Here is a 26,610-nt window from a genome sequence, read left to right as displayed (position 1 = left end):
TGGAAAACTGCAAAGAATGTATGTGAATTTTCCATGACAAACAACAGTATATAAAAAAAAAAATCATTTTAAGTTATATGTTGATTCAGAACAAAGTACTTCTTTACACATTTAATAAAAAAGCAAACACCTTACAACATCCCCTGGATCGTTTATATATTCAAATGAAATCGGCAAACGTTACAAACCCTTAAATATTCCAAGTAGCTGGATATCAGACATCTTCAGCAATCGTAGTGTCAAAAACCCGATAGCAAATTTGCTGCTCTCTTCCATCCGTGACATAGTAGGATTTGATAAAACAGTCCAGCCATGGCAGGTTGTCTACAATCAAAAGCAAATGACTGGTTTTAATGGGCATTTTCTGTATTCAAGAATTGTGATCAAAAAAACAAAAGTTGTATAGATCTCGAAACATTAAGCATAAATCAGAATTACAGCAGTGGGACAGAAACAGTGGCACATATAATGGCACATACAATGTGGCTATAATCACAAGGGTATTCATGTAGCGTAGAAGGGAACAGCACCACGGACTGCAATGTCTTAACCAAGACACTACAGTCCACCTTGGAAGTTGCACGAAATCCATTCCAGAAGTTCATTTGACTTCCAAAACGCTTGGAAACCAATGTGCGGCTTCTGATTGGCTGCAGGAAGCTCCTGCAGCCAATCAGAAGTCATGTCGGACGTTCGGGTTCCAAAGAAAGCTCGCAAGCTGGAACACTCACTTCCGGGTTTGCAGCGTTCAGGAGCCAAAATGTTCAACTCACAAGGCGTTCGGGATCCAAGGTACGGCTGTATACATATTTAAGATGCCAAAGAAAGCACTTATCCTACTTCACGTGAAACAAAAACTTGTTTAGGCGAGTCATGAAAAATTCAGCTGGGCTTCTGTTTGAAGCACTCTGCATCGAAAAGATGTCCCTTATACATGAACCGCTGCCAAGTGAAATCAATGTTCCTGTGTTTGCTAGCATGGCAGATATTACTTTTCTCATTTCTCCCCCCCCCCCAAATTCGGCATAAAATCAATAAAGTGTCATGGTTGTTGCTGAGTCTATCAGATATTTGCACTATGCACAGTTAAATTCTGAAGGCCAGAATGTATTTCTCAAGTTCTATTAGGGAGGAAAAAAATCTCAAAACAATCCACAATATTCTCATACAATGAAACTGGGTTCAGTAATACACAGGCACAAGAAGCTAGCATTTGTCATCAACAAACACAAACAGTTTTAATTCAGAAGTATATACAGGCAGTCACATTCTCGAACGGGAAAAGGCAACTTTAAATTACTCTGGCAACCAATTGGACTAAATGTGGCTGGCAAATGTACAGAGGTCCTTAAGGCTTTATAGATAGTTTCATGAGGTTTCAGCATATATAAGAGAACAGAAGGGCCACTGAAGTATACCATCTGTGACTTCATTTGAAGACACCTTTCAGTGCTGCTAAAATGCCAGGCTGCTTTTTAAGGATACAGTTTAAACCTACCATGCTGTACAGAATAGTTATCCATTGTACCAAATTCTCTGTTTGGACTATTGCAGCCAATGGAGAAATTATACATCTATATCTTTAAAAAGAACAGAGCTACAAACCAGTGTAGTTTTGTTTAATTCTCTTTCCTACAGAGTGTAAAAATCAAAAAGATAAACTTATGTAGATTTTAATCATGCTTCCAAATTTATGATAAGTATCTCACCTAGATTTGTGCCTGAAGGGCAAAGTTTGTTCATGATCCTTTCTATGTTCTCTTGAAAAATATTATTGGTCAGGACTTCAGAAGCTGGAATTTGGAAGAAATCTTTCTGGAGAACAGGAAAAATATGCAGATATAATTAAATTAGTCAATAGATATTTGGCAAAGAAATGAAAATTACATGTAACAAAAACATGTTTTACACTTCATGTTTTTAACACAATGCAAATAATGAAAAACAGAAGGGAGTAGCATTGTTTATTCACATAAGCAGTCTAATATCTAAATCTGTGTTTAACGTTCTGGTATAACAAGAAGGAGCACCTTTTAAAAAACATCTTCACTTTAATCCAATTCATAAGTGAATCTAAATTCACCCTCTCAAAGGAATTCATGCCAGCCTTAGCTTTATTAAAATTCATAGCTAAAATAGAAATAATCTACCACATTTGTACAGGCTAGATCTTAATAAAACATGAATGTATGTCTCAAGTGTATGTTGAGCAATTTCTACCACCAATATGCCGTTAACTCACAGAATATTCTGTGGTCTCATCTACTACACTATAAACCCGCATATCAACACTTAGTTAAAAATAACAGAAATTACAGGTGCCAATTAGGAATATTTGGTATGAGTAGATGTAATCACATTATCTCTGCTTTATAGCTTCTATGTAATTAAAGAGTTCAGATTCTACATATTTTCAGAAGTTATACTGCTGTACCTTGCTGCAACACTTCAGCATATAAAGAACTGGTAAGTTAAAGAGAAATGAAAACATTTCCCCCTATAATTTTCATGTCCATCTATATGTAATAACCTTACTTTTGCATTTTTGTTCAAGCATGTCAGACTGACAAGTTTTTACATGTTTCCCACATTCCTCTGTGAGCGGGTTGACTGCCATTCTATCATTTTTTTATAGAACAAGAACATTTTTTCATCTTGTTTCTGATTTGGCTTTGCTTAAATTCCAACTAGGTAAAGGTAAAGGGACCCCTGACCATTAGGTCCAGCTGCGAACGACTCTGGGGTTGTGGCGCTCATCTCACTTTATTGGCTGAGGGAGCCGGCGTACAGCTTCCGGGTCATGTGGCCAGCATGACTAAGCCGCTTCTGGCAAACCAGAGCAGCGCACAGAAACACCGTTTACCTTCCCGCCAGAGCGGTACCTATTTATCTACTTGCACTTCGTGCTTTTGAACTGCTAGGTTGGCAGGAGCAGGGACCAAGCAACGGGAGCTCACCCCGTCGTGGGGATTTGAACTGCCAGCCTTCTGACTGGCAATTCCCAGGCACTATGGTTTAACCCACAGCGCCACCCGCGTCCCTCTTAAATTCTAACTAGTGATGGGCAAACTGTCCCCAAGTAGAAAGGGGCCACAAATTATTATTCCCCCCCCCCCGAGAATTTTAAATTAACACAAGAAGAGTCTGCTGGTTCATGCAATAGACCTATCTAGCCCAACATCCTGTTCTCATCGTAGCCAATCAAATGCTTGTAGGTTTACTGAGCGCAAGGACACACTCTCTTCTCCTGTGGCTTCTAGCAGCTGATATTCAGAAGGCTCTACTGCCTGTGACCATGGAGGCAGAACACAGAAACCATGGCTAGTAGCTATCAATAGCCCTTTCCCCCATGAATTTGTCTAATTTCTCTTTTAAAGCCATCCAAGTCTTTTAAAGGCCACCACTGTATCCCATGGCAGCTTCCCAAAGTACTTTTTTAAAGTAACTCTTTCTAGCCCTTTCCTTCAGCTGGAAAGGAAGGGAGGAGAGAGAAACTAAGAGAAAGAGAAAGGGGGATGAGAGAAGGATACATAAGGAATCAAGTACAGTGTGTGTCGCACTGTAGTTCCAGAATGGTGGCATGTCATAGCACCAGAGAGAGACACTGGGGGGAACTAAAATGACATCTGCTCCAAAATGTTTCAAATCGTGGGAAAGAAAAGTTAGCAGTCTTCCAGTGTCAAGAAGAACAATTGCTCAATTGCTTGTGTCCAGTATTTAGCGTTGGGGTCAGGCCCTCTCAATGTTGGGCCTGGTACGTCTGTTGCTGCTGCTGTATTTAATCTAAAAATCAAGGTTTGAAAGGGGCTATTTTCATCCAATTTCACATGAGCTTAACTAAAGCATTTTAAAACTAGATCATAGTTCTTACTGCTTCTACTGCAACTCTGCCCTCTCTCCATGTCGCTTGAGAGAACAGCCATATGCAAGCACACACTTATATTCAAACTGAACATTTTCAGAGTACAATGCTTTGGTCTCTTACGCAATCCATGAGATACACATTCAGGGTTCCTGTTCCATCGTCCAGCATAAACTTCATCACAAAGACATATTCAAGGGGCACAAGTCCTAAAGCTAAGCAGGAGGAAAATAAGTAGTTGTGTTTAGAGATTACTCAACACAAGAGAGGAATAAAAAGCTAAAAATATATTATCAGTGAGATACAGACAACTTAAACACCACTGTCATCCGCTGATTTATTTCTGCTGCAGAGGATTCCAGTGTGAATGAACGGCTCCCAACTAAACCGCTCCTTCTATTGAAGTGAATTGCGCAGTCATGTGCACACAAGCTATCTATACTGCACCTTCGTAACATAGTAACACGGCTGTGGAAGATGCTCAATAGCATTTATACACACAATTGCATCCATTGAAAGTTTTAATTTCATGTAGGCTTTATAAGCTATTTCCCAATAGCCAGTAGACATCTTGGGAGTGTCATTGTGGATTCATTTTGTTCTGCCCAGTTCCATTCCTAAGGAAATCTGAAAGGGAAAGCGCTACTGATTCTTTGGTAGAAGAATGGTCCCCTGCAGAGAACTGCTCTGCTACGTATCCCATTAAAATAACCCACCAATTTATTTTGTATAGCTTAAATACAGAGTCCAATGAAGATATGAACAGCCACTGAATTAAGTTTTCTGGTTCCATGTTAGTGTTTTAACACACAATTCTGGTTTCATATTTGTCACTGTTGTTGCTTAGGTAGATTACAGTGGGGCGGGAGAACAGAAAGCTGCTGGTTGTGTTTCGCCATTATGTCTTCTGCTAGGACAAGACTCGTACGAGTGAATATAGTGCAGGCATGGAGCAAGACAGAGCAATTGAGCTCCTCTTGCCTGCTCAAATGCAGATCTTTTGAAAGGTGACTGCTATGCAACAGAGAAACCAGGATTTGTTCTTATTTACATAAATCAGCATCAAGGTCATTTCTCGAGAACAAAAGCCACCCTAAATGGAACTTGTGATAATTTGTGAATAATTACATAAATCAACTATCAAAATCAGCTTCCCCTGCATTTATTCCTTGTGATGAAGCTAATCGTGCTTTATTTTACTTCCAGAAATTCGCGAATTCACATAACACACTTCCATGGGGGCGCAGCTCTACGCACAGAGACCGCAGCACGAAATGTGGGTTTGGAACCTAACCATTCCTGGAAGTCCCTTACAAAATAATAATAATAATGCTTACACGCCATTGCACTCTGCTATGGGGCTAACAGAAAAGCCCTATTACTTAATTCAGATCAAATTATTCTGCAGGATCTTTTTTGGAAGCATGCGTATAATAATAGCACTGGACTCTGTAGAACTTAAAAGCTACCTATTTTATTTCCTATGCATCAGGTGTCAGACTAATATGTATCAGATTGAGATTCAGCTAGGGACGTTCCTGCTCTTTTCCAGGAAAGCTCTGTACGCTAAACTCAAATTGCCTCTTGCAGGCGTAGAATTGTAGAGTTGGAAGGGACCATGAGGATCATATCGTCTGGTCCAACCCTCTGAAAGGCAGGAATCTCTTACCCAATGTAGGGCTCAAACATAGGACCCTAATTAAGAGTCTCATGCTCTACCAACTCAGCCATTTATTACATCTCAATGATGCCCTTATTTAAGCAACAAGAAGAGGCCTGTTCACAAAGGGGAGCAGGCTTTGAGCCCTGCCTAATATGCTGCTTTGAGTACCCTGAGTCAATCTAATTTGAGATTAATGTCAGAGACTCTTTATTCAACTTAATATAACTTTGCTCTCCTATGTGAACAAGGCACAAATGATGAGAGAAGCATCTTCAAAATAACCATTATTTTGGAATGAGCTGCAAGTCTTTCTCTTTCTCCTGGACTCAATAACTTTTTTAATCTTCAGATTTATGCAGCTTTCTCCTTACTCGGACATTACTGGGTGGTTTTATTTACACTCAGGACTTCTGAATAAAAAATAAGGATAATAGCATAATCTAACCTTGTGCTATGGTAGTGGGCTCCCACAATGGATCTTTCTGTGCAGCAAGGGGACTCAAGCTTGCTATCGCCTTCGGATCTGAACAGTGTTTGCACCTAATGTTTGAAACAAAACAATAGCATTAACTGTTCTGTATATTTAGCTTTTCTCAAAACTTGTCAGAAGAACATTTTCCTGCTGTTTTATAGACAGATATTTTATATGGCCTAGAAAAGCAGTAAACTTTAATGCCTTTTATAAGATACTGTCAACAAAAATAAATTCCTTGGTCAGTTGAACTGAAGAATGTCAGGCAAATTGATACATTGCTAAGCATATATTTTCCAAACACTGCTCTTTGTTGTTTAATGACACAAAACGGCTTCACACGATATAAGTAATAAATCTGGTATGGTACAATATGCTAAAACACGACTGAATTAATAATTTAACCACACCCTAACAAGTAAATAATTTTATTCTTTAGTACGTTGGCAATGTTAAAAAAAGAACTTAGAACATTTTTATAGCCATAAAAATCATCAACATAAAAATGGTGTTTGTACGTCTTAAAAAGAGAGCTGCAACAAAACTATTTTTCCAGGTAGGAAAAGTATGCAAATGCTTGTATAGCATGCTTTAAAAGACATCTTTTAACTTTTGATGACTGCAGAAAATAAACCAAGTGTTGTTAGTGTAGAGAAAGTAAATGTTATTGTCCAATATAATTGGGTCTAAGTCAAGATGAATTAAGACCGTGATTTAAGTTTCATTAGTTCCACTGACTTCTTCCCTTGTAGCAAGGAAGAATTTCTTCCCTCAAGAAATTGGCTCCATTGTTACCGTTTCTAATGTCTGACCAAATTCTACCCTCCTGTAACTGAAACCCATTACGTAGATCGAACCCTCTGAGGTAGCAGCAGCAAGCAAGACTTGGCGCCCTTTCCATATATTTCAAGTATTTGAACAGTGCTATTATGTCCATCCATTGTCTTCTCTTCTGGAAGTTAAATATATCCAGTTCCCACAACTTTTTCCTCATAGGACTTGCTTTCCATATGGATTTCACTGCCATCCTGAACTTCTTCTTCAAATGGTTTTGCCCAGAGGTGGACACAATATTACAGATTACCTTTTGTGGCTTAGAAATGACTCCATAAAAAGGCCTTTACCATCTTTGCAGGTTTTGTTGCCACGGATTAAATCCTGCCCCAGTGATCTAGTGGCACGTGGCACATCTGAGAGTATTGGTGACGCATGCACAACTCTAGTGTATGAAACAACTTCCCAATCTAATTCAAAGGAGGCAGAAGTTGTGCACTTTGCACAGTTAAGATTGCTATCCTGCCCATAGCACAGATGTAAAAATAATACCAGTGTGTAAATTTGGACCCAGCTAGGAACTTAGCATCCTGTCTTCTTCAATTTTATTATCTGCTATAAGGACAGATAAAGTAACTAATTTTCCAAAGGTCTAACAACCGATCAAAGGTTTTGGCATCAGAACTGGAGTTAAGAAGCCAGATTTAATATTGGGGTGTGTGTGTTTTAGATTTACCCATAGTGTGGTATATTCCCTTGCCAAAGAAATGGAGCTGAAAGATCCAGCAACTCAAGATCGTCTTCCATGGCTCTTACGGGTATAATTCCTTTAAATTTTTTTGAGAGCTTCAAGATTTCCTCCAGTGTGCCTCCTATAAATAAACAGAAATAACTATATTTAGGTTACTTTAATATTCTGATAACACGTTAAATAACAGCAGTGAGCCAAGTTATCAAATTTATCCCTGACCATCCTTGTGTATATAATGTGTGTACATATATATTTGGATCCCAAGAGAGACAGACAATCATACAATTCTAGAATCGGAAGGGACCTTAAGGATCATCTAGTTTAATCTGCTGCAATGCAGGAATATGCACCGTACGGGGATTGAACCTGTAACCTTGGCTTTATCAGCACCATGCTCTAACCAACTGAGCTATCCAGCCAATAAGCAGGCAGGTGGGCAAAGTCCACCTGAAAGTCTGTTCCAGCTGGACAAAGGATTCCAGGAGCCAGAAGGAGCCAGGTTAAGATGACCCCAGGACCTGCTCCTGCTGGTCTGTACCCCACTACCAGCACCAGGGCTCCTACCACCAACTACTCTGTAGAAAGGATCCTGGGGGAAAAATCACAATCGTCTTCTTAAACCACAATTCTATTGCCTCGGCCCAGTATACCTGAAAGAGCGTCTCCACCCCCAGTGTTCTGCCCGGACGCTGAGGTCCAGCGCCGAGGACTTTCTGGCGGTTCCCTCACTGTGAGAAGCCATGTTACAGGGAACCAGGCAGAGGGCCTTCTCGGTAGTGGCACCTGCCCTGTGGAACGCCCTCCCACCAGATGTCAAAGAGATAAACAACTACCTGACATTCAGAAGACATCTTAAGGCAGCCCTGTTCAGGGAAGTTTTTAATGTGTGACATCTTAGTGTATTTTTTGTCTTTGCGGAAGCCGCCCAGAGTGGCTGGGGAAACCCAGCCAGATGGGCGGGGTACAAATAATATATTTTTAAAGAAATTTATTATTATTATTATTATTATTATTATTATTATTATTAGAATAACCAGGAATCTGTTCTCACAGTGGGTGGCAAAATGCCTATGGGAAGTCCGCAAATAGGACCCGAGTGCAACAGCGGTTTCCAGCAACTTCCTGTGGTTTCCAGCAACTGGTGTTCAGACAGCAGAAGTAGAACACAGTCGTATTACTTGTAAGCCACCTTAGGACGATTGGTATCCTGAAGGCGGTATAGAAATAACTGAAATAAATGTGCTCTACACCATGCATGAAATGCAAGCTTAAAAATATAAGATACACAAACGTCTGATATGGTTCATTAGGATTTCATAAAGTGGCAAACGTGATGAAATGTATTTCATGGAAGATACCAGTGGACGGTATGTTGCAAATTCAATACTCGGCAGCCGAGGACCAATTAATTAATCCAGCTGAACCAAGAGAGACATACCGTATTTTTCTGTGTATAAGACTAGGTTTTCCCCCTAATGTCGAAAATTAGGGGGCGCCTTATACATGGATACATTCCCCCCCTTTTAAAATCTGAGCCCCCCCCCCCCAAATAGGGGACGGGCGTCTTATACATGGGGGCATCTTATAGACAGAAAAATATGGTACTTCTTCTGTCTATCTTCCAGCATAGGTCAATTTGCTTAGTCCAGTTGTGAAGAAAGCCGATAAGAGTTGTTGATTTCACGTGTTTTGTTTTATATTGTATTTTGAATACCACCTTAGAAGGCGATTCATAAATTATTATACAAATTAATATCAAATCTGTTTCAATCATTGTGACTTGCATTTTTCACGCAAAAATATAGAGCTCCTGGAACAAACAACTGTTATTTGAAAAGCTATAATAGAAACACATGGGCACAGCCCACTAGGAGGTTCTTTCGCAAAAGCCCACAAAATGAATGGCAGCTGAGTAATTCCTTTTCTTGGGGTGATGCCATTCATTTAAGAGACTCGTGTGCCCCAAATACATGAGATATGGCTCGTGAATAAAAACAAAACATAGCTTGCCTACTGCTTTTCTCACAGTAGCACAGCTTTATCTCTGTGAAAACACTGACATCCAGAGGATGATTAAGCACAGTACGTTTGCAACAGGAAAGGCTTTTGGGCTTGTATATTATCCAGCTACTAGAAGAAGTAAAATACTTTCTTAGAGGGCACAATATGAATTCCAACTAAAATGGAACCACAGGTAAATTGTACAAAGACATTTGTAAAAAAAAGAAAAGAAATAAAGCTTTGGATTTATTATTCAGTGTCTCATTCACAATTCACTACATAGCAATTCTCTCCTAAGATTATTCTTGTCCTCCCCATTTCTCTTCTCATGTTTAAATGTATTTCACAGATTCACATCAAAAAGTGCTACCTAAATTTCCTGCTTAGTTTCCGGTTTTCTATTTTACTCCTATATACAAACACCATTAAGTATTTTGCAGAACTATGAGAAAGAAAGCAGATTTATTTGGGGGCAAAATTCCAGGTAAGATTTTGAAGAGGCAAGAGACTTCATGGGAATAATTCGTGCAATGTATTTTATGCACGAGTCCTTTATATATACGGGGCTTGCCAATTAACAACTATTCCATAGTGCATGAAGTTTGCTCACAAATAGATTTTTTTTAAGTGAACAAATCAATTTGAAAAGAAAACTTGTGTGTGTGTGTGTGTGTGTGTATATGCGCGCTGCAAACATTTTCTCTTGTGAAGTTTTTCTGGTTTAGTGGAATCTCATGAGGGTAACAGCAAGAGACAGATACTTTTTATCAGGATCAAAACTTTTTAAAATAGTTAAATATTTCTTAAACTTATTTTTTTAAAAGACTAAGATATTTTGTAGCATACCATCTAATCTCTTACATACAGCTGTATTAACTAACCTTCTATCATAATCAAACTGTCTTCTGGGTCTTGTAGTAGTTCATCATGCTTTACAAAATGAATAACCACACGCCGCTGTCCCTGGTTTTCAGTATCCCAAACAACAGATTCGCAGAAGGATGTATTTTGTAAATCGGGCCTTGGACATGTAGCAGAAGCCTCCTGTAAAATTAGATCACGCTCACTCCCATCCGGAACCTCTTGCCTGGGAAAAATAATAATAATTACAGCCTGAAGCAAACTACGGAAGCCTGCTCAAAATGATGTTGTGGAATATATTAGATATTTTACCGGAACGTGCAATTCAGGAGTAGCTTGCCCCAGGGGACTCACTGCCTGTTACTGGAAGGGGTTCAGTGGCAATGAAGTGAGGGCTTTGTGGGCACACTGGCTGAAGAGCTGAGTTGGCTCTGCTTGGCACATCAATACAGCCCTGACCTTGCCAAGTTGCCCCTCCTGGTAAGTGGCACCGACTCCGCTGCTGGGAGAATCTTGCTGCGGCTCTGTCAGCCCTGACAGAAATCCTACAATAGCTAGACTCACTGGCAAAGGAAGAGGGGGGCAGGGGGAGCGCACCGCCATCGTGGCTGCCCCCCCCCCGGGACATGTGCCAGCCATGCTCCCGCCTGTTATCTGCCCCCCAGTGTCGGAGCATGAAGCTCCGCCACTGGCTAGACTTTTCCGCGTGCATGTTTGGACACAAGGTAATTGGCGAAAGCAGGCTGTGGTCCTTTAAGAAAGCGGAGAACAGGCTCAGAAACACCTTGTTCTGAAAATCTGAGCTTAAAAACAATCTTTTAAACAAGCTTTAAGACTCCATTTTATTTTATTTTCTCCACATCTCCGCAGTGAATAGTTGTACTGAGAGTGGGTAAAGGAATAGTTCGGATTTTCATTAAAAAGTGTTTCTAAATTTAAAGAACTTGTAAGCATTTCATGTTCCTGAAGGAGTATTGAAGTCCAAAATATGTAGAGGTAAAATAAAAGCCTTGTACCACTAAGCGCTGGAACCTGATCTGTTCTTTGTTTTGCTGCTTTGTGGTGCTTTGCAACCCTCTTTCTGCACACTGCTGGAATTTTACGGTCCTTATATTACTCAGTACTGGAGCATTCCACATTAAGAAGGAAGTTAGGACTAAACATGAATCAAAGTGATCACCCCAGCTTCTTTTGCTTTTGGTTATAAAAATGAGATCAAAGACTGCTACTTAATAGGGTAGAGTAATTAAGAAGCCAAGCTAATATTAGGGATGGAGGAATCATTCTCTGCCTTCTATACGGAAGTCTCTCAATAAAAAAATGGGGGAAGGGAACACACTGAAATACTCGCAAGCTTCTCCTGTCTGTCAGTCAATTTGCCTGATACCATAAATGTCACCCACCACACAATGAAGCAAAAACACCTTACCCAGTAAAAAAAAAAGTAATACAGTGGACCCTCTGGATACAAACTTAATTCATTCCGGGGGTCCGTTCACACTCCAAAAATAACGTAAATAGAAGCGCGCTTCTGTGCACGGCGTGATTGAGCACTTCTGCGCATGCGGCGAAACCTGGAAGTATACACTTCCAGGTTTGCTGTGGCCGTAACCCAAAGATTCCGTATCCAGAGGGATACATAAGTAGAGGTCCGACTGTATTTGCTATTTGTGCAAGGTCAAATTAAACATTTGTTAATAATAAACAAATCTCTACTGTGCACGTTATATTTTAACAGCAGTGAATTTTTAAGGGGCTAATATCATGTTCCTTTATCTAGACAGGCATTTTAGCACATTTTTAGGGTGGAATATATAATGACAAAGGGATATGATAACCAGCCCTTGATATTGCTGTACATCCAAGTTCCACTGATCCAAAAATCTAGGAAACTATGTAAGCAACATCTCCAAAGCAGCATGAGAGAAAAATGTACCATGGCACTTACAACAAATTGCACTGGGGACAATGAAGTTTAACAGACTGATGAAGCTTTTCAGGTTCAAATTGTCTCAGCTTAGCTCTGATGCGATACGGCTGAGGACTCCTGCTGTTCAAAATAGTACTCAGTGCAGTCACTTCAAAATGCTGGTGATCTCTCAGCACTGTAAAACACAAAGGTATCAAGGCTTGTACTTGTGAACAAACATAAAATGAGAGGAAAATACCAGCTTGGAAGTAAATTTAAACAAAGCTTTATTAAATTGCAGCAAGTTCTGGATTCATTCTGTGGTCTAGATGTGACAATTCTGAATATGCACTTATGTGAACAGACACGTCATGTTTTGAAATTAAAAATACACACATCTGTTGTGTCCAGCTCTTTACCAAACTAAGAGTGGGCACACCCTTGGTCTGCACAACTGATGGCCTAACAGGCAGAAATATGAAGTGTTTCGATGGGTAAAAACAATTTATTTCTGATCCATGTCAGTTGTGCATGTCTTCACTCATACGTCTGGATATGCAATCTCATCTGCTACTTTTTAAATCCACCCTAAATAAGGGTTTAAAACTTTTCGCATCTCAAAATGTGGATTTTAAAACATATTTTCACGTGCGTTTTGAAAACGTATTGTGATACGTTTTGAGCAGAGGACAGTGCTGGGTTATTTGGAAAGTGTAAATCTGATGGATATTACGTTTCGATCAGCATGTTAGTCAGGGAGATGTGGATCAGGTCAGTACCTATCAAAATTTGCAAAGTTCAAATATCTCAGGCCTCCCTACTATCAATACAAAAGATGCCTTAGCTGAGCAGAATGTTAGTTCTATTGATTTTCTATTCTGCTGCAGTTTCCCATCCCACACTCTGAGCCATTCTAGAGGGGGTACAACCTGGAAAAGTGGGCTTGGTGAAGCACAGAGTGCTTCAGGGGAGAACACTTTGCAAGAAACAACACTGTGCAAGAAGAACTTCTTTGGATCAAAGGTATACTGCATCTGTGAGCCCTACCTGTAACGGATAACTCCTGGCATCCTTCTGAACAAGATCCTACTTTGAAAAAGAAAAGAAAGGGGGAATTAATTTTGTCCCACTTACATCTCCCTGTAAACTGCAAGAGACATTAATATGCCACAACAAATTTCAACACAGATCAAAACATCTTGTTTTAAGATGACAAGAAGCCGTATGTTTGAGCAACAGCATCCATGAGCTTTGACTACTTACAGCATTATCACTTAATTTTTATTTATAAGAGGATTTCTAAAATTCCAACTCATTAAATTATTCCTGCATTGAAGGGTTGGACTAGATGATGCTTGGAGTCTCTTGCAATGGTACAATTCTATGGTTCTTAAAAAGTATGATACGCTTCAGGTTACATACGCTTCAGGTTACAGCCTCCGCTAACCCAGAAATAGTGCTTCAGGTTAAGAACTTTGCTTCAGGATGAGAACTGAAATTGTGCTCCGGTGGCACAGCAGCAGCAGGAGGCCCCATTAGCTAAAGTGGTGCTTCAGGTTAAGAACAGTTTCAGGTTAAGTACGGACCTCCAGAATGAATTAAGTACTTAACCCGAGGTACCACTGTACAATGAAATCATTAACATTATAAAATCTTAAAACATGGAAAAAAAGATCTTTTTAGACATGATCAATCATGCTTCACACATAGATTGCATATTCCATTTGGTAGAAAATGCAAGGTGGTCCCAAATATCCTGATATGAGGTGCAAAATGTTGCCACCTGCTTGTCACTTAAACTTTCTATAATCTTAGGATGTATTTTCTTACCTGAGATGACAGAGAAAACAATTTTGCACATAAACAAAGAAAGCAAAACTATCTTATGTAATTCAGCTACTTTTAATCAGCTGTTGAGATCAAAGAAGTCAGTGATGGACCACAGCTCACGTCCACACATTTTTAGGGTTTCCTGAATATTTTTGTCTTGCGTTAAAAGAAACGGTAGGCAACTCCATAAAAAGAACATGGAAGTACTATACTATAAAGCAAGGAAGGCAGAGCGGAGTGTTGTTGTCAAGTTTATTTACATGTAAAGTAAGCATTCTCGGGTTCTGAAGGACTTTCTGAAGACTCATCTCCCATCAAGTCTACAGAGTTCAGGAATCTGAAAATGAAAAAGGTTTTGAAGAAAATAATCAAAACACAGAAGTAAACAAATAAATGGCCTTGTAGATGGGATTTTGTTTAACTCAGATGGAATCTACTTTGCGCTTCTCATTCCATTGCGGTGGGACCATGTTCAATAACAGAATCTGAACATGCTGCAATGACTCCCTGAATTCACATGCTAATACAGCCAGATTGTTAGCGCTGCTGGACTTGAGTTTTATAAATACAAAGTAGTACTGGCATGCGCTGGTAAAATGATAGTATCCCCCTAAAAGACAGGGCCTTGAAACACAGTTATTTTTCTGTGGTTCCTTAATGCTGCTTGATTTTTATTCTATGCACGATCATACCACAACAGTGACTCTTATGCATATTGATTCTTTAGAATAACATGCGTATAGAATTTAAAAGTAACCATCACTCAGATTACTCGGAAGCAAAGGCTGACCATTAGTAACATGAAGGACTTCTCTCATTCCCTACTCTTCTTCCAAATGACAGCCAAAGTTGTTGAGCAATTTAGGGAAATCGTCAAAAGCAACATGGGTTGCCATACGTCCAGATTTCCTGGGACCCTTTTGTGATTTCTGCCTGGACACTGCTTCCGACTGCAGTATTCCAGCTATGTCCGGGAAATTCTAGGCATATGGCACAACCCTATCTTGATTCTATGTACTTACTTCTTTAAATCCTCAACATCAGCGTGGCCTTCTGGCAGGCTTGTAATCCCACGGCCGTACGTGGTACCACCATGAAGATGAAATTGTAGATATGAAACATCAGGCTCATCTTCCGGACTTTGGAATTTTGCATGCAAACTGTACAATCTAATAAAGCTTCCAACCTTGAAATATATAAAACAGTTATTTCAGAAGGCAAAGCAAGACTCGTTGTTTTCATCTATAAAAGAGAGTTAAGGAAGATGATGCCGTGCAACTAGATCGCACTGTGCCAGAGACAACTTTTCTGAACATGTTGTCTCCTTTTTAGCATACAAATTGCTTTCAGAACTTTTTGTTCAAAACCAGCACATCAATAAAATAGAATACCACATGAGTTTATATCGCACCACCCTTTAGAAAATAAACTCAGAATAGCTTACAAAAAAAAAAAAAGAAACGTAAAATACATTAGCACACCATAAAACAGTTCAAATTACTAGAATTGATTTTGCATGTCAAAACCAGAAGCGGGATAAACTCAGTATAAAAACAGGGGTGCAGAATTTTCAACCCACATTAGACGGCCAGTTAAACAAAATAAAAGCTCACCTAAAACTTAAAGGAGAAAGGACCAACCAAATCTCTATGGTTGTGGATAAGAATCACAGCCAGGGTAAAACAATAGAAAGGGCCCTGCCTCTTTTATGTATCAAGCAGCAGTGTGCTAATTTTTCATTCAATTTTCATTCAACATCCTTCTCTCAAGTCAGCTTCCAACAGTTCCTATAGGAACCCATGGTCCTCTAGTTGTTGTTGGACAAGCAAGGCCAATGGTAATGGATGGTGTCTAGTGAACATTTATTTACTCAAAATTGCATCAATTAACTGGAGATGTTTATTTATTGTTGTGGTGGATTCTTAGTCACCTAAATAAAGGTGAATATCCCCCTTTTTCTTTTAGCACCATGCCAAGGGATCTCTCTCAAAGCTACTGCTGCTTCCTTTAACATCCATTAGATGGTGTTAATGTATCACAGACACTGCATTTCACTGAGAGCAGAACGCCCTGCCTCGCAGAGATAAAACCACATAAAAATTAGGATGCTTGGATTTTGAGCAACTGGCCTTTTTTACTCCAAAATCCTACTTTATGGACAATTCCTGCGGTAGAACAAAATAAATATCCTTAAAGGGTGATCTTTATAGCTACTGGGCAGGCCTTGAAAATGGAAGTTTGCAGCAATGTTATTAAAGCACATCTTATGGCAGCATAACTCAAAGAGAGAGGTTTGCCTCTATCGAAATCTATGTCTCCAAGGCAAAGAACCATGCAATTAGTTCCATGTGTATAAGGGGATGCAAACTAAATGTAGCATTTTCCCCTTGTGGCATGCAAACATCTCTAGAAGCCAAGGGGGATTTCTTAAGCAGTTTGGCATAGGTTTCTGTCACTCAATAGGGCGAGGGAGGTTGAAGTCCTACTGGTGCATGCAAAGTGGAGATAATCTCCCTGAAACTTTTGGGCAGGCATAGGCAAACTCCGGCCCTCCAGATGTTTGGGAGGGCCGGAGTTTGCCTATGCCTGCTTTCGGGCTTTGAGGGTAAGCTGCTGGAGCTGGAGCTCAGCAACATCTGATCATCCTCAGACAACAGGTCCAACGGTCAGGATGGGCACTGTAATTCAACAAAACCGGTGGTGGTAGGGGACACCATGTTTGCTACCCTGGCAAAGTAATCCTCTGGACCCTAGCCTATAAAACTTCATTCATTCAAAGCATTTATATTGGACTCTTTAGCCAGAAAGGCTCCCCAAACAGCTTACACATCAATTTAACTGGCAACCACCAACTAGTGCAATCTAAAAAAGGGGGGAGAGAAGGGTAGATTAAATCAAGCAAACTTATGTTACCAGGTTCTCATATTAATCAACCGAGGTGGAAGCAGATGCTCACAGTTCTAAGAACAAGCCTGGTTGGGCCCTTGAGAAAAGGCTTGGTTGCTCTGCCCTCCTTTAGGGGTCTGCAGAAGGAGGTTGTTGCTCTTACAGGGTGGGGACTTGGCCTTCTGTAGCCTAACTGGAATCTGCTGGCCTGGCTGCTCTTTACTTTTTCCAGGAGATGGATAAGTAATTGAAGAGCTTCTTTAATCACACCCAGCACACCATTTTAATGCCTCCCCGTTTTTAAATAGTAGAGGCCCCACAACAAAAACTGCTTTTGAAGCTCCACTCAGTTTCGGAAGATACTTGCTGTGCAACATTGAGAATTCACAATTATTAAAGAATAATAGTTCAAACTATAAAATAATAAAATTATATTCTATTTCTAATAGAAATAAATGTTCTGTATGTAACTTTTTTGCTATTTCTTGTTTACATCTAATTAAGCAAAGCTGATGCAATCAGAATTAAAAAAAAATATGTTCACAATCTCATAACACAGCCGAGCAAATCAGCAGAGGCTGTAGTCATGCAACAGTATGTGCAATATAAGTATTTTCCGTTGGAGGGCAGCATTGTATACTTCTGGTTTGTAAAGAGTAAATTCTTAACATGAGTCTCCATACACCCACCCACACAAAATCAAGCTAGTTTTATGTTTAAAAATCCATATAAAAATTGGGTTGGATGCAAAGACAATAACCACCAGTGCTATTCTGTACAAATGCCAGGCAGAAGAGTTAGCTCAGGTTGTTACTACAGTTACATTAAGTGGGATGTCAAACAAAATTTGGCAGTGTGGAGTATACTTGGCAGGATCGCTGCTCCAGCCAGCCAGCCATGTTCTCTTTGGCAGAAACCAAAAAGGGGGAACTCATGCACGCAAAACAGCTGAAGGACTGAGCGCACTCAGTGGGCATGGAATGGCTACAGACCGTTGCAGGGTGGGTGAGGAATGGATGCTTTAGTTGAGATTCCTGCCTTTCAGGAAGTTGGCCCAGATGGCCATTCCAACCCTATAATTCTATGATAATATTGTACGATCTCCACATTTAGAACCAGCAGGACACAGATGAATTCCCATGGAGGTTGTCTGGTGCCTTCTCCTCTCATTTTGTACTATGCCATGCCCCATGTTGCATCAGGGCCACATCCCTACTGCAGCTATTTTGTGAGTGGAGCCCACAACATTTTCTGAAAACTCAAAATGGGCCTGCTGGGCCAAAAAGACTGGAGAGGTCTTCCAGATGTAATGGACCACAAATCTAATCACCCTTGACTATTGGCCTTGCTGTCTGGGATAGGACTGGGAGGGTGTTGGCTACAACTGGCCTTTATCAACGATGAATAAATACTAACATCTGTATTCAGTATGAGCATATGCTGATGCATGGTCTACAAATACTGAAACAAATAAGTATTATTCTGGTGCACAGCATATCCGGGTGCCATGCAACATGAGGCTGGAAAACATACAAGGCCTGAAATGTAAATATAGTCATCAATACCACTAACCTATTTTCATCAGTAGCAAATAAAAAGCAGCAACATAATTTACCATTCAAGTAGCATGCAATTTAGTGAAATTAAAGTTTTGTATTGCATTCAAGGGAAAAAATATGCAGTGTTTTAAGACAAACTGCTGTTGGCAGGAACACAGCGATATAAATTTCACACTGTGCTGTTATTAAGTGAAACATAATGTACTTCCACCACCCAGTTTTCCCATGTTTTATGCTTCTTATGTGCCTTCACACTGAGCACCGAGTTTTCAAATATGTATAATTTAAAAATAAAATTAAACATGTCATTTTCATACAGACGTCGCTATTGTCTTTGTGGCAGCACGAAAGCACAAAGCAGATTTATACGTTAAACCACCATTTCCAAACTCCAGCTGTTACTGCAAAAATGAACATGATGCTATTGAATAGAGTCACCTGCCATTTGACCAACAATTTACACAGCAACTCAATCCTGAAGAAATTTCAAATGCAGAAAAGAGGTTAAAAACCACCCTTATGGCTGTGGCCTTTGTTCAGGAAAACAGTTTAACATGTATATTCCAGTTTGGAAAAAGCAACACAAGAGTATGACGGAGGCTTGCTACCATGCAAGAACCATGTCCTGTTCCGAGAAGAAGCAGAAAAGGCTGGAGGGAGCAGAAACACTACCTCCTGCTAAATGAAGCAATAAGTAGAGCAAGACATCTAGCATAAGCAACTGATATAGCTCACTGGTGCTGATGCACACATCCTGTACTGAACATTAGATTCTGGCACTGGAAAGGGAAGTAAAGTAAGACCTTGGTTCTTGAACTTAATCTGTTCCAGAAGTCCGTTCCAACTCCCGAAACCATTTGAAAACGAAGGCGCAGCTTCTGATTGGCTGCAGGAGCTTCCTGCACTTCCTGCACTCAAGCTGCGTCGGACATTTCGCTTCTGAAAAACGTTTGCAAACCAGAACACTTACTTCTGGGTTTGCGGCGTTCGGCAACTAAGCCGTTCGAGAACCAAGGTATTACTGTACTGAGCTTGGCAGCTGCAAATGTTTGCTATCTTTATGCCCGCCTGCCCCACTATGAAAATTCTAGTACTGCTTTTACAAAAAGGTTTAAAAACAGGGTGCTAACTAAATAGTTCAGTGAAACGAGGTTTCTAGCCGGCATCCCGTTAAGGTTTTGTTCTATTTTAGGTTCTTCTAATTTTTTCCCTTAAGCTTGTTGATTTTTATTATTTAGTTGATTTCCACAAGATAATATTTCTAGTCGATTACTTCTCGTTTCAGGGATTTTTACAGTATTTCATTTGTTTTGTGCAATTTCTCAGTTCCGTGACTGCCTTTTTTCTATTGATTATTATTCGCCTGCCCCACTATGGCTTGAGCCCTGTTCCCTAACAGTGACATTGTGTCAGGGCCCTGAGGAGTTGCGGACAAATGAAAAAGGCAGCGCTGCAGCCCTCTGGTTCTTTTCAGCAACGGGCTCTAAAGTTCTTGCTTGCTCCTGCCCAGTAACCCTAATGGGGGTGATGCAGTTGCCAAGATGATGCCCGGGGATTTTTTTGGCAAGGTGGCACTGTCAGAGCCTACTGGGGCAGCTTGCCTAAGGCCCTGAGAGAAGAGAGGACAGAGAAAGGAAGCAAATGGCTTTTCTTTGGGCTGTATAATTTCTATCCCTTCCAGCGTTCTCTGTCCATGTTTGGAATTATTACTGTAGTAGTAGTGATGATGATGATGATGATGATGATAATAATAATAATAATAATAATAATAATAATAATAATAATAGAATTTATATACCGCCCTATACCTCCAGGTCTCGGGGAGTTCTTAATACAGAGCTCTCACACGGTGAGCACAATGTATAATTAGAAGCATCTGACCATTAAGTTGTAAGGAAAGTCTGTACATAGGAAGTATTTATATGGAATAACCAGTTGGGGAACCCATTCAAATATCGATGAGACTTCTGAGGCTCATCCAAAAACTGCATCGAGCGGACCTCATGCAAGTGAGACTGGGCCTTCAAGGCGCCCTCTCACAGGCAATTCCAACTAACAGAGGTGTCAAACAAGGATGTATACTGGCACCCTTCCAATTTAATTACTATACAGTAGTACCTCTGGATGCGAACGGGATCCGTTCCAGAGCTCCATTCGCATCCTGAAGCGAACGCAACCCACGCCCACGAGTTGCTGCTTCCGTGCATGGGCGTGACGTCATTTTGAGTGTCTGACTTCCGGGTCACCGCGGAGCGCAACCTGAAAATATTCATCCCGAAGCTACTTCAACCCGAGTTATGACTGTATAAATAATCCCTGATATGGCATCCCCTCCTATTTCCCCCCCCACCCTTGGGAATCATAAAGTGCCATATCTGCTCTACACCGACGACTTAAGTTTTGTTATCTCAGAACAAAATCAGATTTAAAAGGATGCTAGTTAAATTTGGACAGTTGTGTAAAAAAGAGCATCTACTAAAAATTAACTACAATAAACCAAAGTGGTATTTGGCAAAAGGACTACCATGTCCAGGTGCACTGGTCACACCCTAGAACAAGTACCCAGATATAAATATATAGGATTACTTATTGATGGGAAGTCATCATGGAAACCACATCTGGAAGCAATTAAACTAATATATGGCCATTCTACTGGGCAGCTATATAGGTTCTTCCATTCAAATGGCGGGCAGCTAATCAACCCAGCTATTAAGAGCTTTGTCTCTAAAATCATGGCCCAAATGCTCTATGGGGCTGAGATATGGGGAACTGGTGTTAAATCTGAAAGAGAGATCCCACAAAATAAATTTATGAGGCAGATTTGGGGGCTTCCCTGCGGGACACCAGCAGCCCACCTCAGAGCCGAGTTGGGCCTCCCCTCGCTTGCAGCCAGAATTGATCTAGCCTATCTGACATACTGGCACAGGCTAAATGCCTTCGAGGAGTATATTAAGCTCTGCAGGTTAGAGCAACTAAGGACAGGGGGCTGAGCACAAAATTGCCAAGATACACTTCAGCAACGTTAGTTAAAACTGTTCTCATTCCTTGAAAATTATCAATATTGCAAAGCCACTTAAGAAATGGTGGACTGCACATTCAAACAGTTATTAATGGCAGTTTTAATGAGCAATAGGCTCTTAAAGAGTATAAAAATATTGCTTATAATGGGGACTACAAATTAAACTATGTTTTATCTCATTTACAAGAAATAATTTAAAGTCACGGAAGACATTTCGCATATGTTCACAACTGCATGATACCACAATATCTGGAATAAAGCTGCTTAATTAGGAGACCACTTATTTGTGGCATATTAAAGCAATTAGTCTTTTTCAGGCGGGGGGTGAGTTAGGTGGTTTGACTTGCTAGGAGGATTAAACAGGATAAAAGTACACAATTTAAATAAATATAGAGCTGGGTAGCTAGCTTCTGGTAAGATCACACACATAATGTAAAGCACTGCCGAGGACTTACCTTCAGTGATTTTGCCAACTGGACATGATTATCGTAAACGACAACATCCACTGTCAGGTTTCTTAGTCGATGAATGAGAACACTGTCGCCTTCAAAGTCATCTTCCTTAACAACCACCTTCCAATACAGAAAGGGACATTTTGTGCCATCCCATACCTGGTATGAAACAAAATTCATTCTCCTTTTAAAACTGGCACTTTTTTAATTTTTCCAGATTAAGGCTGCAATTCTAAGAACATTTGCTTTAAAAGGGTCGACCAAAGCCAATTGGGTTCACTTTGAACTAACTGTGCTTAGAATCACAGAATTGTGGAGAAGTAGGTTTTATTGGCTCTTCTGATCTCACTATCTTTTGTGAAGGTCACGAGGAGCTTTGAGATTCTGGCTTCACCAGATCTCACCCCAACTCACTGTGCTGAGGGTTGAAACAGTGTTGGCAACAGGGTGGAATCAGAGAAGGCTGCTGGCGTGTCTAGCAGAGATCTAAAAATGCTGGTGCAAGACTGGCCCCAAATGATACATCTGGCACTTTCCTGGTTTTTCTGGACCAAGATTACACAAAGACTTGGCTGGCTGACTAATTGATCGTTTTTCTTTAGTTTGAAAGTGAAATATAAATGGTTTTAAATAGTGAATGAATCACCTATTCAAGTAGCATTTCTCAAAATGTGATAAACTCCTAAAATATTAATATTCCTGGGAAACACAGCCAGATGGGTGGGGTATAAATAAAATAACAACAACAAAAATAATTGCTATTATTGCTATTGTAACATTCCTCATACAATAAATACATTTTTTGGAAAGACTGGCTTTATGTAATCCCCTTACTACAATCTGGATCTTCTGAGTCATAAAGTCATGAAGACCAACAATCCAAATAATGGACATCATCTGGTTATGATACCACACTTGATCTTAGCCCAAAGGCAAAGAAACAGTGTCATGATGTGAACATTGTGCCCATGATCAAAAAGATGCGTGTATGTGCTGTCTGTGAACACAGACCTTAAGTGCTCCCTTCCATGCGTGTGTGGGAAATCTCCCTATTTTCAACTTCTGACTGAAGGCCCTTGTGTGGTTCCTGAGGGTCTTATTTCTAGGTTAAAAGATGATTGTACAGGAAAGAATTTTGGTGGTGAGAACTTCCAGTGAACACATGGAAGGAAACACTTGGCCCTTAGGATCTCACCTTGAAAATGAAGCCAAAGAGATAACTAGAACATGCATAATATATACACAGAAAGGACCTGCAAAATATTTTTTCAACCACTTTTTTTATCTTGCTAGTGATAATTCCAGTTTTTAATAGGTTGCATTTTCAAAGGGAAGGGAAGGTCATCTCTTACCTAAGCATTACAATATTTCAATTTACCAGTTCAAACAAAGTGTGATAGGACTATCCAGCACTGTGATGTGACCAGACACAAGGAAAAATAAGCTTTTAATCACATTACCTTCAGTTTGTTTGTGAAGTAAAAATTAACTAATCGGGTTTCATGGGTTTCTCGGTCTCCCTGCCTCCAAAATTATTACCTCTTTTAGATAACTGTATTTATTTTCTGCTGTTTGTTCCTATGAATTTATTTACTTTAAAAAGTACATAAACCCCAGCAGTTAATAAATCCCTGGTTGCATCTTGTTTGATTTCCCCCCATATTCATTGGAATGGTCATTTGTGAATTTCAGAATAAAAATATCCATTGACACAAATGTAATAGTACCCTAATAATCTAATCAATAGTAATCACTCAGCAAAGCAAAATTTCGGCCTCCCCTCCTTTGTACTTTACAATTTTTGGTTTGAAGAGCCAAGCGCTGGATTCCTTTTTTAATTTATCTTTTACAGTGGTACCTCTGGTTGCGGACATGATCCATTCTGGGGTGCCATTTGCACCCTGAAAAGTCCGCAACCAGAGCAGTGCTTCTGCACACGTGCGAAGTGTGATAGAGCGCTTCTGCACATACACAAACCGCACAGAACGCTTCTGCGCATGTGTGAACCACGCAGAATGCTTCTGTGCATGAGGCAAAATCTGGAAGTAAACATTTCCGGGTTTGCCGTGTTCTTAACCCCAAAAAATGAAACATGAAGTGTTCGTAAGAAGAGGTATGACTGTACTGAAATTTTCAAATGTATGCCCAAATAATGAGGCTATCACCACTGAAAATGCTGAAATTTCTGCATGTATCTGGTTATTGTTCCAAAATACAGAAACAGAGCACTGAATGTGGTCATTCACCCATGGTGTAGCATGCATCTGATTTTTTGTGGCATCTTATGGGAAAACTACATGTTACACCAGTCACGTGGCCTTCAAGTGCAATTTTAACTGCATGATCCAGTCTGCACTGGAAGAAAAAGGGTTACTCCTATGTACCTCTCCTTACGCCAGGGTTTCAATCTGGATCAATGCTTGCCCGCCCTACGAACGATTTGAAGAAGGGTGGTGGATGGGAGAATGAATTGTTCTGCTCAAATACTTCACACATTAAGCTAAAGGAGAGTGATAGGCTCAGTGGCAGAGCACATGTGTTCCCTGCAGTAGATCTCAGGTTCAATTCCTACCATTTCCTTGCAGCACCAGGTAGGAGTCCTTACTGAAAACCTGGAGAGCTGCTGCCAGTCAGTGCAAACAAATACTACGGCTTCTTATATTTGTGTGTAAAGCATGGCTGGCTGAACCATTCCTCTTAGGGTAGGGTTTGGGGAACCTTTTCTCAGTCCAAGGGTTGGATGAGGAACTGGCCATCCCTCTTCAGGTTCATTAGGTTGTCAGGCGATACCTTCAACAGGGGCTTGCTGTCAAAGCCAATCAGCTGACTTGCACCAAAGCAAGGCCCTCTGAAGTTGTCTGTTTGCAGGTAAGGTTTGGATTCCAGGCCAAATTAGGCCTACAAGACAGAGGTTCACCACCATTTTCTTAGGGGCCAAGAATACACTCTCTAGAGGTCAGCTGAATCTCCATGCTCTTTCCCTTATTCCCTCTGCTCCTTGCCAAACATTCCCAGGACAGTTTGAAGGCATGAACCTGAAAGTAAAATGTGCAAAAACCAGCAGATAGATATAAATTTCCCATAGCAATCTAACAACAGAGTTTCAACGTCAAGATTTGAATATAGCTCTAGGAGTGTTAAGTAAGTATTGTTTGGTTCTTGGCAGTGCTGCTAAGAAGGGAGAAAACTTACTGTGCATTAGTTATAACATACTACCTTTATACTAACATGAAAGAACTTTTGAATTAACACATTTTGGGGGGAGCGAGGAAAGCAGCAAACCTTGAGAAGGTAGGAAGATCCGTCGAGTTTTGCTTTTCCTACAAGCTGGCAAGTGAGATCAAAATACATAGGCGGCTGGATGCCAGACAATTTTGCTACGACTGCAGAGTTTAAAAGATTAGATGCCACCCAAATGCGCAAGTCTTCTATTGTTTTTCTGTCTTCATCTGTAAATGTGAATAATTTGCTGGACGTTCGAGGAACCACTGGTGTTCCTACAGTGCCATCAAAGGTAAGTGCTGCAAATCCACTGCTGCTAATCCCTTGCAACTGCCCGCTGAACTCTTTGATCTAGGCAACAAGAACAAAAAGGCAACGCCGTAAGGAAAAATAAAAGTGTACTGCTTTTTGAACTCAGTGGGGGGAAAGCCAATATGTAGGATGATTATCACATGCATTTGAACTAATTATTGCAAATTACAAGATGAAAGACATGTACCGGCTTAGAAAGCAATGAACACCAGCCCATCCTTCTTTGAACACATTGTTTTGTAACAGGCATGTATTTGAAAAGTGTGACTCTCAACTTTCAAGATATGAGATTGGCAAAGCGCTCTGCTGCCCAACATTCTTGGGGTGCACCAAGTGGAATCCAACCCATGCAAACCGGAGGTTAGTCCCAAACGGGTGGGGACATAGGTGGCGCTGTGGTCTAAACCACTGAGTGTCTTGGGCTTGCAGATCAGAAGGTCGGCGGTTTGAATTCCCGTGGCAGAGTGAGCTCCCACTGCTCTGTCCCAGCTCCTGCCAACCTAGCAGTTCGAAAGCACATCAGTGCAAGTAGAGAAATAGGTACCACCGTGAAGGAAAGGTAAATGGCATTTCCATGCACTCTGGCGTCCGTCACGATGTCCCGTTGTGCCAGAAGTGGTTTGGCCACATGACCCAGAAAGCTGTCTGTGGACCAACACCGGCTCCCTCGGCCTGAAAGCGAGATGAGCGCCGCAACCCCATAGTTGCCTTTGACTGGACTTAACATTTACTTTTTTACCTAGTCCCAACCTTAATTTGAACATATGTGACTCTAATGAAAACACTGCTAACTTATTTGGTGTGAACTCGTTGCAGTTTATTCAAGCTTCAAATGCATGGTAAGGAGTATTTTATGAAGGTCATTTGATGGATAGTACAGAATGGTTGGGTGAGCTGGTCCCAAGCAAATGTGTGTCAGTTACTAGGGGTGCCCATGCTTCAGAAGGCTGACATTCCTGACTCAAACATGACCACTCTAATAAACAAATGATCAGAATATTTTAATTTCTTTTTTAAAAAAAGTATCAAAGATGATA

The 26,610-nt window shown here is 40.5% G+C and overlaps 1 protein-coding gene across 2 annotated transcripts in view; it reads right to left on the bottom strand.

Annotated features, from left to right (window-relative positions):
* Window positions 1–139: 139 nt before the first annotated feature.
* Window positions 140–26,610, bottom strand: part of POT1 (protection of telomeres 1) — a 57,228-nt gene continuing 30,757 nt past the window's right edge. For both annotated transcript variants that reach the window (XM_082239680.1, XM_082239679.1), the window contains 12 exons: window positions 25,322–25,612; window positions 22,043–22,198; window positions 15,146–15,309; window positions 14,384–14,460; window positions 13,341–13,382; window positions 12,333–12,489; window positions 10,405–10,610; window positions 7,508–7,643; window positions 5,971–6,065; window positions 3,986–4,077; window positions 1,710–1,815; window positions 140–324 (listed from right to left, as the gene is read on the bottom strand). In XM_082239680.1, the coding sequence (XP_082095806.1) occupies window positions 215–324; window positions 1,710–1,815; window positions 3,986–4,077; window positions 5,971–6,065; window positions 7,508–7,643; window positions 10,405–10,610; window positions 12,333–12,489; window positions 13,341–13,382; window positions 14,384–14,460; window positions 15,146–15,309; window positions 22,043–22,198; window positions 25,322–25,612 (1,632 nt within the window). In that variant the 3' untranslated portion in view covers window positions 140–214. The remainder of the gene's footprint in view (window positions 325–1,709; window positions 1,816–3,985; window positions 4,078–5,970; window positions 6,066–7,507; window positions 7,644–10,404; window positions 10,611–12,332; window positions 12,490–13,340; window positions 13,383–14,383; window positions 14,461–15,145; window positions 15,310–22,042; window positions 22,199–25,321; window positions 25,613–26,610) is intronic.

This window comes from Podarcis vaucheri (assembly GCF_965113315.1).
Source record: "Podarcis vaucheri genome assembly, chromosome: 10".
Classification (NCBI taxonomy): domain Eukaryota; kingdom Metazoa; phylum Chordata; class Lepidosauria; order Squamata; family Lacertidae; genus Podarcis; species Podarcis vaucheri.
Note: the sequence above shows the minus strand (reverse complement) of the source record. Positions and strands in the feature narration are given on the sequence as shown.